Here is a 13,774-nt window from a genome sequence, read left to right as displayed (position 1 = left end):
TTTTAGACAGATGTCTCATTAACCCATTAATTACTATATCATACTGATGTAAAAATATATTTTTAAAAGTTTATACTTACATTTGTCAAGTTTATATAATAATATTCTAATATAGTAAAAAAAATCAGGAATATTTTATAAGCTATTTTTTTATATTAGTTTTATCACTTTGGTCTCAATCACAATCTATAGGCTGCAGCCTTTTTGGTTTATATATACATATGTATATGTGTTGAGTAAACAATATACTGTACAGGGGATATGCAGGAAAAGTCCCTTCAGCACCTGTCAGGGTTTTTTCCCTGTTGTGTTTGCCATGTGCTGCTGGCAGCCATTTTACTCACCTCTCTTCCTGACTATGGTGCATTGTGGGGGATGCTGCTAAATTCCTGCACTTCCTTTTATGGCCAGACTGGTGTGCATCATCCATGTGAGATAGGATGCAGTCTCAGAATTGTGATGTCATCACTTATTATTTAAAGGGCCTCTGTTCAGTATGCTTTGCCTTTGCGTTGTCTCAGACCTGTTTGTGAGAGTTCCTGTGTATTACCTGGCTGCATAAAGTCCTTCCTGGTTCTTGATCCCTGGCTTGTTCCTGACTCTGCTGTTTTCCTTGTTCCTGATTCCGGCTCGTCTGACTATTCGCTTTGGCTCCTGACTCGGCTCGTCTGACTACCAGCTCTGGTTTTGATTCCTGGCTTGTTATTTGACTTGTGGACTTTTTATTATTTTTTGCTATTAATAAAGGTGTGATTATTTTTGCACTTCTCGTCTCAGTCTGATTCCTGGCACCCTGACATTACGCAAAGGCCATGTATCCTGTTGGTGCTAATAATCCACCTTTACCTGCCATCATTTCCAGTATGGATGTACAGGATCACTGCTTGGATCAATTTGCACTAGCCCTGCAAACCCTGCTGACTCGCAATGCACATTTGGACCAAAGTGTTCCGCAAGTTATGGCTGCTCCTGTTTCTGCTGCTGCACCTATGCCTACCAGGAGCATGTCCGGTTCTGCACCTCTACCTCAGCGATATGGAGGCAATCCTATTCAGTGCAGAGGGTTTTTGAACAAGGTGGGCATTTACTTTGAGATGTTACCTCAGGCGTTTCCCTCTGACAGAGCTAAGGTGGGATTTCTCATCTCGTTACTCTCTGACACAGCTCTTGCCTGGGCTAACCCCTTGTGGGAGACTAATAAACCTGTGATTTCAAATTACCCTAAATTTGTGGCCTCCTTTTGAAGGGTATTTGATGTTCCGGCTCGCTCCTTCTCTGCTGCTAAACGACTCATGTCCATTCAGCAAGGTACAAGATCTGTTGCTCAGTATGCTATTGAGTTCCGTTCACTTGCCGCAGAGGTAGGTTGGAACAATGAAGCCCTTGTTGCCGCCTTCTTCCAGAGGATCTCGAGGCATTGGTGTCTTTTTTGATCCTAATTGACATCAGACTCAGAGAGAGGCCTGTTCCGTTGTCTCCTACATGTTCGTTCCCACCCATGCCTCCCTCTCCTCCCATGCCTTCTGGTCCCAAGTCACCAGGTACTGCTGAGCCGATGCAGCTGGGATTCACGCATCTCTCCACGGCGGAGAGGGCCTTTAGGAGGAGGGAGGGGCTCTGCCTCTATTGTGGGTTACAGGGCCACCTTTTGAAGTCTTGTCCTACACGGACGGGAAACGCTCACACCTAAGGTCCTGTCGGGGGCAGACCTTGGGTGGTTTATCCTCGTCCCCGGAACCGCTAAAGGAGAAACCTTTGGTCATGGTTGTCCTTTCCTGGGTGGACTCCTCCATAGTCACCCAGGCTCTTGTTGACTCCGGTGCTGCGGGCTATTTCATTGACAGTGCTTTTGTATCAAAGCACTCCATTCTTGTTTTGCCTCGGTCCGTTCCACTTGCTATTGAGGCCATTGATGGCAGGCCCCTTCAGCCCACACTCGTTACTCACGAAACTGCTCCGTTGTCCATGGCTGTTGGGGCTCTCCATTTTGAAACCCTCCAGTTCCAGGTGATAAACTCTCCACATTTTCCGGTTGTTTTGGGCTATCCCTGGCTCCAAAAGCACAATCCCAGTCTCGACTGGCGCAGGTCCGAAATTTTGTCGTGGTCCCCGCAATGTATTTCCACTTGTCTTTGGAAAACAGTTAAAGTCTTGTGCACTTCTTCGGTTTCTCAATTGCCAGAGGAGTACCGAGAGTTCCTAGACGTGTTTGACAAGGTGCGTGCCGGTACGTTGCTTCCTCACCAGTCTTAAGATTTTGCCATAGACCTGCAACCCGGAGCCATTCCTCCTCGGGGCTGGGTGTACCCTCTGTCTGTTGCAGAGAATTGTGCTATGGAGGAGTGTTACAGAAGCATTAGTTATTTTGTTGTGAAGAAACTTATTTCCCAGCAGCAATGCCTGAACCAGCCAAGCCAGCGCCTAAGAAGGGCTCCAAGAAAACTGTAACAAGTATCATTTCATAAAGGGTTAACTCTGTTCAGTTTTGAGAAAACTATTTTCTGAGGCAGGTTTCCTAGCATATTGTGTACTGTAATTAAGTTTGTGATAAGCATTCACTGCTAGGTGATAAGAAGGACTCAATTGTTTTCTTGTGTGTACTTGTTATCTGCGGTGGCCTGTCCAAGGGCTTTGTCTAAATGTGTGATGGGGGATTTTATGCTTCCCCCCCTGGGAGTGCCCTGTGTGCATGTAACCTAAATAAAAAGCAGGCTGGGCATCCCAGTCCTCAGTTCTTGGTTGTCCCTCAATCGCAGCGTTGACTCGTTTTTGTGGGCAGAAGGGTATCCTAGCTGTACTACAGCTAAGGGGGATTATTCTACATTTGCGAGACTCATATAGAATACTATGGAAAGCAGTTTCTCCCCTCTTCAGCAATAGGAATCCAGGCTACTAAGCGGTCCATCTCTCAGCGAGACTAAGGGTAACCGTAACATTTGGCGGCAGCGGTGGGATTTTTCCTGGATTTCCTAGGAGAGGTACAGAACGGATGGAGAGCGCTTACGAAAAATTGAAGCGTACAACCCTAAAGGATTTACTTGAAAGCAGAGGGGGGTACGCCAGCAACCGGCCGAGGAGAGAGCTGATCGCAGAATTGACCGAACGGGATCAGAGCTTCACAATGGCGGAAACACCGACCACGATTAGTGACGAAAAAACCAGGATTGTTCGGGAGAGGCTCTCATTGTACGGGCCGAACCCCTCCATGGAATTGGTACAGCAGTTGATGGCGGAAGCGGACAAGGATATACGAGAGACTCGAGCCCACGAACTCAACCTAGCGAACGCACACCGCAATGCTGAAGCCCCGCAGGTAATCATCCCTGTCGAAAATGCTGGGAGGCCCAAGATACCCTATGCGGCATTTCGACCCTTCCTAGAGAGCGAGACAGGGATTGATGAATATTTGGTGGACTTCGAAAGGCAATGTGCCCTGCACCAGATTCCCAACAGGGAGTGGCCCACGATATTGTCTGGGAAACTATCCGGGCGAGCCCTGGAAGCCTTTCGTACTCTGGGTGCTGAGGAAGTGACACAGTATGAGCTAGTTAAGGAGACACTGTTGCGACGGTACGCAGTAACTCCGGACGCGTATCGCCGACAGTTTCGGGGCACAAAAAAGAAGCCTAACGATACCCATATGGAATGGGCGCACCGAATGCGGAGAGCGGCAAATCACTGGATGAGCGGAAGTAAAGCGGTGACTGGTGAGGAAATTTTACAATTGTTTCTCTTAGAACATTTTTATAATGGCATGGAACAGCAAGGGAAGGAATGGCTGCGAGACAGGCGACCTTCTACCTTAGAAGAAGCAGCCAAATTGGCCGATGAACATTATGACTCCCGTCTTCACGAACCCAGAGAGGTTTACCGTGCACCCCCTCGTGCTGAATTTCGAGCCCCGGTGCCCGCAGGGCCCGCCCGACACTCAGGACCACCCAATAACAGCTCTGAGCGTCCCAGACCGACTTGCCACCGATGCAAGCAACCAGGGCATTTCATGGCTAGCTGCCCCCTTAATACGCACCAGACACCCAGGAATTACAATTACCCCTCTGGGGCATATCGTCCGGCCCGGACCCTCTGTGTTAACCAAGAGGCCCCTATGGAGGAATATTTGGGGCCGCTTCACGAGGCGGACCCTGTATATGCTGCCTCAGATAACCGCCAGCACCATCGGCAGAAGGTATGGCTCGAGGGGCGATCTACCGAGGGATTGAGAGACACAGGGGCTACTATCACGCTGGTACAGAGTCATTTGGTGCCGGAGCACAAGCGATCTGGACAGACTGTGGCCGTTAGAGTGGCGGGGGGGGATGTGTACAAAATTCCAACAGCTAAAGTGCATCTTGATTGGGGAGCGGGAAAGGGGGCTGTGAACGTGGGCATAATGGATAATTTACCTGCCGAAGTACTACTGGGCAATGATTTGGGCCCCATGACTTCTGCCTATGCTCCAGTATGCAACAACGAGGCGGACCCAGTGACTACACGGGCCCAAGCCCGGACGGAGCGAGAACTCTCACCAGTGCGGGAGACACAGGTAAGACCTACCCCGACATTGCCTGACATGTTAGGCCCCATACCCTGGGACACCCCAGATGCTTTCGAGACAGAGTCTAAGACTGACCCGACCTTACAAAAGTACCGGGAACGAGCAGAGACCGGAGGGGGCGGGGCAGATAATGAAACATTCTTATGGGAAAAAGGGAAACTATACCGCTGGACAGAGAAAAGGGGACAGCGTAGGCGACAGCTGGTAGTGCCCCACAAATACCGTCAAGAAATCCTCAAGATAGGCCATGACATCCCCTTAGCAGGCCACCTAGCTGTAACCCGTACCCTACACCGCATTACTCACACGTTCTTTTGGCCAGGGGTACACGCCGACGTTAGAACTTACTGTAACACCTGCGATGTGTGTCAACGAGTAGGAAGGCGAGGCGATCACCCTAAAGCCCATCTAGTAAATATGCCCATTGTAGAGGAACCCTTCAGCCGGGTTGCTATTGACCTAGTGGGACCACTGGCTACCCCTAGTCCCTCCGGTAAGCGCTACATTCTTACCGTAGTGGACTACGCTACCAGGTACCCAGAGGCTGTCGCCCTATCCAACATACAAGCAGATACGGTAGCGAATGCACTAGTACAGGTGTTCTCCCGGGTAGGATTTCCAAAAGAAATCCTATCCGACCGAGGCACCCAATTTACGGCTGAATTGACCCAACAACTCTGGCAGGTTTGCAAAATTAAGTCCCTCCTGAGCTCCCCATACCACCCCCAGACGAACGGGCTGTGTGAGAGGTTCAATGGGACCCTCAAGCAAATGCTCAAGACGTTCACTCAGGAATACCGAGACTGGGAACGCTTCCTGCCGCACCTCCTTTTTGCTTATCGGGAGGTGCCCCAGGAAACGACAGGGTTCTCTCCCTTCGAGTTGCTCTACGGAAGAAAGGTACGGGGACCCCTAAACCTGATCCGGGAGCACTGGGAGGGAGAGATGGAGACTGACGGTGTCCCCATTGTGCCATACGTGCTGGAACTCAGGGACCGAATGGAGCAATTAGCCAAATCCGTGCGGGCTAATCTCCAGTCGGCCCAGAGAAGACAGAAAGTATGGTACGATCGGGGGGCCCGAAAGAGAATCTTTACCATAGGACAAAAGGTGTTAGTACTTAAGCCGGTGAAGACAGACAAATTGCAGGCGTCCTGGCAGGGCCCCTACCAGATCGTAGAGAAAAGGGGAGACACCACTTATGTGATAGCTAGCTGCCACGACAACAATCTTAGAAAGACATTCCATGTAAACATGCTCAAGGAATATTTTGAGCGACCAGAGAACGTGACGGCCATATGTTGTTCCCCTCAGGAAGGCCCCGACAGTCTACCCATTCCAGACCTATTAGAAAAGAGTCTCCCCACAGGTATAGTGGCTCAGGTTCAGATAGGAGACCGACTTAGCCCCACTGAAAGGGAGCAGCTCAACCAACTCCTACAGTCCAAACACCTCACCTTCTCCCCGAAGCCAGGGTACACTACTTTAACCACCCACCAGGTAGATACTCCGGGACAAGCTCCCTTGCGCCAGGCTCCGTACCGAATCCCCGAAGCAGTTAGGATAGGAATGAAGAAGGAGATCGATGAGATGCTCCAACTCGGGGTAATTGAGCCCTCCGATAGTCCCTGGGCCTCCCCAGTTGTCTTGGTGCCCAAGAAAGATGGGACCACCCGGTTCTGCGTAGACTATCGGAGGCTCAATGAAAAGACCGTGACGGACGCTTACCCTATGCCCAGGGTAGACGAGCTACTCGATCGTATAGCCAGGGGAAATTACCTGACCACTATTGACCTCTGCAAAGGTTACTGGCAGATTCCCCTGGCCCCGGAGGCTATCCCCAAGTCGGCATTCGTCACCCCATTCGGCTTATATCAGTTTAGGGTAATGCCGTTTGGGATGAAGAATGCCCCAGCTACATTCCAGCGCTTGGTGGATAGGCTCCTGGATGGCTTCCAGAGTTTTGCTTGCGCCTACCTGGACGACATAGCGATCCACAGTGAGTCATGGGAGGACCACTTAGCTCACATAGGAATGGTTCTGGATCAGATCCGGGCTGCTGGCCTGACTCTGAAGCCAGAAAAATGCCACTTTGGGATGGCCGAGGTACAGTACCTGGGTCACCGGGTGGGGTGTGGAAAGCAGCGACCAGAGCCGGCCAAGATAGAAGCTGTCGCCAATTGGCCCACCCCCATCACTAAGACTCAGGTCCTAGCCTTCCTGGGCACGGCAGGGTACTATAGACGGTTCGTACCAGACTACAGCACACTTGCCAAACCCCTGACTGACTTGACCAAGAAGAACTTACCTCGACAGGTCCTGTGGTCTCCCCACTGTGAAACGGCTTTCCAGGCTCTCAAAAATGCTCTAATTAACGCTCCTGTCTTGGCAGCTCCAGCCCTTAACAAACGTTTTATCGTCCACACAGATGCTTCCATGTTCGGGCTGGGAGCCGTCCTCAGCCAAGTAGGCGAAGATGGAGGGGAGCATCCAGTTGCCTACATCAGCCGGAAGCTCCTGCCCCGCGAAGTCAGCTATGCAGCGGTCGAAAAGGAGTGTTTGGCTTTGGTGTGGGCATTAAAGAAATTGACTCCCTATTTATATGGGCAGGAGTTCACTCTGGTCACCGACCATAACCCGTTGGTGTGGCTGAACCGGGTCTCTGGAGATAATGGCAGGCTATTACGTTGGAGTTTATCGTTGCAACCCTTCAATTTCACCATTACTTACAGACCTGGGAAACAGAATGGCAACGCCGACGGGTTGTCCAGACAAACCGACCTCAGCCCCGCATAACCAGCGGTCTGGACAGCCTTAGTCTGCCCCGAAAAGGGGTCAGACCGTGTCTGCCAGAGTGTTCCACAGAAAGGGAGCACTGTTACAGAAGCATTAGTTATTTTGTTGTGAAGAAACTTATTTCCCAGCAGCAATGCCTGAACCAGCCAAGCCAGCGCCTAAGAAGGGCTCCAAGAAAACTGTAACAAGTATCATTTCATAAAGGGTTAACTCTGTTCAGTTTTGAGAAAACTATTTTCTGAGGCAGGTTTCCTAGCATATTGTGTACTGTAATTAAGTTTGTGATAAGCATTCACTGCTAGGTGATAAGAAGGACTCAATTGTTTTCTTGTGTGTACTTGTTATCTGCGGTGGCCTGTCCAAGGGCTTTGTCTAAATGTGTGATGGGGGATTTTATGCTTCCCCCCCTGGGAGTGCCCTGTGTGCATGTAACCTAAATAAAAAGCAGGCTGGGCATCCCAGTCCTCAGTTCTTGGTTGTCCCTCAATCGCAGCGTTGACTCGTTTTTGTGGGCAGAAGGGTATCCTAGCTGTACTACAGCTAAGGGGGATTATTCTACATTTGCGAGACTCATATAGAATACTATGGAAAGCAGTTTCTCCCCTCTTCAGCAATAGGAATCCAGGCTACTAAGCGGTCCATCTCTCAGCGAGACTAAGGGTAACCGTAACAAGGAGTATGTTGCCGATGCTCTGTCGCGGGCGATCATTCGCAAATCCTGCTCTCCTGCAGGGGCTGGCTTCTTCTTTGTGAAGAAAAAGGGTGGCGAGTTAAGACCATGTATCGATTATAGGGGTCTTAATCGTCTTACCATTAAGAATGCTTACCCTATTCCGCTTATTACGGAACTCTTTGACTGCCTCAAGGGAGCTACGGTCTTTACTAAACTTGATTTGAGTGCAGCGTACAATCTCGTTAGGATTAAGGAGGGCCACGAATGGAAAACAGCATTTAACACCAGGAGCGGGCATTCTGAGTATCTTGTAATGCCCTTTGGCCTGCTGTTTTTCAGGAATTTATTAATGATGTCCTACGAGATTTGTTGCAACAGTGTGTTGTGGTGTACTTAGACGACATCCTCATACACTTACCCACACTTGAGGCTCATCGCTCTGATGTTACACAGGTTCTTCAGAGACTACGTGAGAACGGCATGTTTTGTAAACTCTAGAAATGCGAGTTCCATCAGACTCAAGTAACCTTCTTAGGTTATGTTATCTCCGTTGCAGGGTTCTACATGGATCCTGACAAGTTGTCTGCAGTTCTGCAGTGGCCTCGCCCAGTTGGTCTTCGGTCTATTCAACGTTTTTTTGGGTTTGACAATTACTATAGAAAGTTTATTAAAAACTTTTCTTCCTTAGTCAAACCTATCACAGACATGACCCGTAAAGAGAATGATCCACTCCATTGGTCACCTACTGCCATTAAGGCCTTTGATAGTCTTAAGACTGCCTTTGCTGCCGCTCCAGTTCTGGCTCATCCTAACCGTGTCCTGCCTTTCGTTCTTGAGGTCGATGCGTCTGAGACTGGAGTAGGTGCCCTCTTGTCTCAACGTCCTATGCCTGACGGTTCCTTGCATCCGTGTGGTTTCTTCTCTAAGAAATTGTCTCCAGTGGAGTGCAATTATGAAATTGGCGACAGGGAATTACTGGTGATAATTTTGGCACTTAAGGAATGGAGGCATCTTCTCGAGGGTACTAGTGTGCCAGTGCTCATTCTTACTGACCACAAGAATTTAACTTATCTATCTGAAGCAAAACGTTTGTCACCCCGACAGGCCAGATGGGCGCTATTTCTGTCTCGGTTTAATTATGTGGTCTCCTACCTGCCTGGTAGTAAGAATGTTAGGGCTGATGCCCTCTTTCGACAATTTTCGCCTCTGTTCAAGGAAGAGTCTGTACCTACTCCTGTTATACCTCCTGACCATATTTTGGCTACCATACTTACTAATTTGACTTCTCCCTTGAGGGAGGAGATCCTGGCTGCACAAACCAATGCACCTCCTAAGAAACCTAGTTGTAAGTGTTTTTTTTTTCCTGAGAATCTTCGAACTAAACTTTTGCACACTTACCACTATCCTAAAGCCGCAGGTCACCCATTCAAGAACCAAATGATTTGGTCTGTCACTCGACAATTCTGGTGGCCAGGTCTTCATTCTGATGTTGCTGCGTATGTTGCCTCCTGCTCAGTTTGTGCACAGAATAAGACTTTTCGACGTCTTCCTGTGGGTCTTCTTCAACCTATTACTAATGGTGAGCGTCCTTGGACACATCTTTCCATGGACTTCATTGTTGAGCTCCCTGTTTCCAATGGCAATACTGTTATCCTTATGGTGGTTGACCGTTTTTCTAAAATGTCACATTGCATTCCCTTGATGAAGCTGCCTACCGCTCAGGAGCTTGCTTCAATTTTTGCCCGGGAGTTCTTCCGTTTACATGGGTTACCCAAGGAGATAGTGTCGGACCGGGGTAGCCAGTTTGTCTCCAGATTTTGGCGTTCCTTTTGTGCTCAAATGGGGATCCAGCTTTCCTTCTCCTCGGCATATCACCCTCCATCCAATGGGGCTGTGAAACGGTCTAATCAAGCTCTGGAACAGTTACTCCGTTGCTATGTCTCAGATCACCACAATAATTGGTCTGAACTGTTACCTTGGTCAGAGTTTGCTCATAATAGTGCTATTAATGCTTCCTCCAAGATATCCCCGTTCATGGCAAATTATGGGTTTCAACCATCCTTGTTGCCCGATTCATTCATGTCTCAGGGTTTTCCGGCTTTGGAGGAGCATCTCCGGCAACTCCGTTCCATGTGGGTGCAGATTCAGGATTGCCTTCATCGTTCTATGCAGCGCCAAAAGTTCCAGGCTGATCGTAGGCGTCTGCCCGCACCTTCCTACCAGGTTGGTGAGAGAGTTTGACTGTCCTCCCGCAACTTGAACCTTCGTGTGCCTTCCAATAAATTGGCTCCCCGTTATGTTGGTCCTTTTCGAATACTCCGACGGGTTAATCCTGTGGCCTACGCTCTTGACCTTCCTCCTGATATGCGCATCTACAATGTTTTTCATGTCTCCCTCTTGAAACCATTGGTTTGTAATCGGTTTACCACTGTGTTGCCTCCTCCCTGTCCTATCTTTGTTGACAACCATGAGGAGTATGAGGTCAGCAGCATTATTGACTCTCGTATGTCAAGGGGCCATGTACTGTATTTGGTTTACTGGAGAGGCTACGGTCCGGAGGAGCGTTCTTGGGTTCCCTCCTCTGATGTTCATGCTCCCGCCCTCCTCCGTGCCTTCCATGCCCGTTTCCCCAATAAGCCTTTTGTCTCCCTCTTGAAACCATTGGTTTGTAATCGGTTTACCACTGTGTTGCCTCCTCCCCGTCCTATCTTTGTTGACAACCATGAGGAGTATGAGGTCAGCAGCATTATTGACTCTCGTATGTCAAGGGGCCATGTACTGTATTTGGTTTACTGGAGAGGCTACGGTCCGGAGGAGCGTTCTTGGGTTCCCTCCTCTGATGTTCATGCTCCCGCCCTCCTCCGTGCCTTCCATGCCCGTTTCCCCAATAAGCCTTTTGTCCTCCCGCGGGGGAGGGGTCGTTGAGGGGAGGGTACTGTCAGGGTTTTTTCCCTGTTGTGTTTGCCATGTGCTGCTGGCAGCCATTTTACTTACCTCTCTTCCTGACTATTGTGCATTGTGGGGGATGCTGCTCAATTCCTGCACTTCCTTTTATGGCCAGACTGGTGTGCATCATCCATGTGAGACAGGATGCAGTCTCAGAATTGTGATGTCATCACTTATTATGTAAAGGGCCTCTGTTCAGTATGCCTTGCCTTTGCATTGTCTCAGATTCGTTTGTGAGAGTTCCTGTGTATTACCTGGCTGCCTGAAGTCCTTCCTGGTTCTTGATCCCTGGCTTGTTCCTGACTCTGCTGTTTTCCTTGTTCCTGATTCCGGCTCGTCTGACTATTCGCTTTGGCTCCTGACTCGGCTCGTCTGACTACCAGCTCTGGTTTTGATTCCTGGCTTGTTATTTGACTTGTGGACTTTTTTTATTATTTTTTGCTATTAATAAAGGTTTGATTATTTTTGCACTTCTCGTCTCAGTCTGATTCCTGGCACCCTGACAGCACCCCAGCATCTACAGATTTTTCATGTTAATATTTGATTATCACACTCACACAATTGTGATTGTGACAGTAATCTCATTTTTTTAAAAAAGGTTTTAAAAGGGTATTGCACAATTGTGAGTTTCATAGGAACCTTTTGTAATCTGTTTCCATCCACACCACTGCTAAACCATCTAAATGCATCTTTTATTTTGTCTGGTTGGGCCGCCTGTGCACAGTTTTTCTATATGGTCAACTTATTGTTTTCGACAATATTTACATCTATTGTTGTTAATGCACAGTTTCCATTTTGGTGTGAACTGAAAACAAGGTGGCGAATATGGGTTTATATGCAAAGGGCTTAAAATAGCATATTTTACTGGATTTTAACATTCTTTAAATTGTAAATCGTGAACCCGCTGCCTTATTACATTGTATCTGTCTAGGAGACCATTAAACAAGATTCTGTCTTCATCACCATCTGTTTATAGGGGACGCTCCTCCATGCACGCTAAGTCCAAACTCATTCCAACTCATTTGTGGAGGCAAAGTTTTAACATACGAAACAATATTGCATTATAATCACTCCAGAAACTTGACAACCAATTAGGTTGGAGAACCAAAAGCTTTTTCGGGAGCAAATCATGGTTAGATTATGATCACGGCTTTTATTACTTATTAGAAACGGTTCGCTTTTGTTCAACGGCTTATTTAGCATGCATGAATACGTTATAGGAAAAACAAATAAAGCGTGTGAGCAAAAGACCAGGATTTTATATCCACACAAATGTTATTGTACATAAATAAAAAAACATGATTCACTGTAATTGTGCTTTATTTTATTTGAAATGGGCTTGTGCAAGAAATTAAACATGAAAAAAAATCTATATGAATAGTCCAGATCCTAAAGTCCAAAATCTCTTGAAAAGCTGATGTAAAAGTTTTGACTAATAGAAATACCAGTGTCCAATTGCCCTCATAAAATGTATACGGGTATTGCTTGTGTTATGTGGGGTTAATCTTGTGATATATCAGATGTTATGTTTTTTAAATTGATTGAAATATCTTTGAATTTAAATCATGGACGAAGACACAAAATAGATTTCAAATGGCAATTCTGATTGATTCATTCAAACAAGGTGAATATTGACTTTGCCAGTCAATGAATAGGTTGCTCATAATTTTATTGATAAAAAAATATTTTAGTGTTCCTTCAGCCTTACATCTGTCGTCTTATATTTAGGTATAGATTACAAGCGGAGTGTTAATTTAAAATGTGCCTGCAAATTTGCATGTTTACTGGCGCACGTTATATAACCAGCCATTACGAGTGGCTGGTTAATGCTACTGCGAGCTCGCGATAGCACTTGCGCTAAACTTCATTAACCAGAGATCAGATCTCTGGTTATTGAAAAAAAATGTCCCCAAATTAGCCCCAGAATAAGTAAAGTTCTTTTTTTAAATATTTTTTTTAGCATCTTTATTTTTTAAAATAATAACTCTATGAAGCAGTTTTAAGGGGTTAAAGTGAGTGGATGTGGAATGTGGAATGTTAGAAAAAAAATGGCACTGAAAAGTATCTTTACATTGCGGTCTATGGGGACTGTGTTAAAACTGTAAATATATATGTATATCTGCTTAAATACATATATATTTATGTGTTTATCTGTGTACATACACATATAAGCACATAAATACATATATATATATATTTATTGCTGCCCATCACTGCACAACTTACTTACTTTGCTGTGCTAAGTTCTCTGCCATGTCTCACGGTATGAGAACGAGGCTCCTATAGAAGCGCACTTATGTGAGTGCAAAGCTTTCATGCATTACGCTCAACTTCTAATAACAGCACACATTTGCATGCGCTGGTATTACGAGTTGAGCACAAATATCATGACTGCGATAGTGCAATTTTGCACTCCACTCGTAAATTATGTAATCTGACCCTTACTGACCTGCAGTTGTACTCTCCAGGTATGAGTGACTGAAAATAGTCAGATGTGTGCACCAGACCTTCCCTGTATTTGTTACCCATGCTAGGCCCAGCCAATTATTTGTGGCTTTTTTGTTTCAGGGTGAATGGAGCTGTGGTTGAAGGATATGAGGATGACGTAGGGAAGCGAACCTCATTTTATGGTTTTACAGCCTTTACAATGTTGTCTTCTCTCTATCTGCTCAAAAACAATGGGTTCTCCAAAATCCCAATGGACAAGGTGAGACAGAGACAAACAGAGAATTCTTTTAAAGACATGTAATATGTAGGAACACAAGTCCTAGACCTAAGGTGGTTAATTCTGAGGTCCAAAGCCC

At 47.0% G+C, this 13,774-nt stretch overlaps 1 protein-coding gene across 1 annotated transcript in view; it reads left to right on the top strand.

The window, feature by feature from the left end:
- LOC128635642 (alpha-N-acetylgalactosaminide alpha-2,6-sialyltransferase 1-like) overlaps positions 1–13,774 on the top strand; it is a 289,952-nt gene that overhangs the window by 131,205 nt on the left and 144,973 nt on the right. Inside the window, exon 6 of the mRNA XM_053688731.1 lies at positions 13,539–13,677. Coding sequence (XP_053544706.1) covers positions 13,539–13,677 — 139 coding nt within the window. The remainder of the gene's footprint in view (positions 1–13,538; positions 13,678–13,774) is intronic.

The sequence above is a fragment of the Bombina bombina genome, chromosome 1, assembly GCF_027579735.1.
Source record: "Bombina bombina isolate aBomBom1 chromosome 1, aBomBom1.pri, whole genome shotgun sequence".
NCBI classification, from domain to species: domain Eukaryota; kingdom Metazoa; phylum Chordata; class Amphibia; order Anura; family Bombinatoridae; genus Bombina; species Bombina bombina.
Note: the sequence above shows the minus strand (reverse complement) of the source record. Positions and strands in the feature narration are given on the sequence as shown.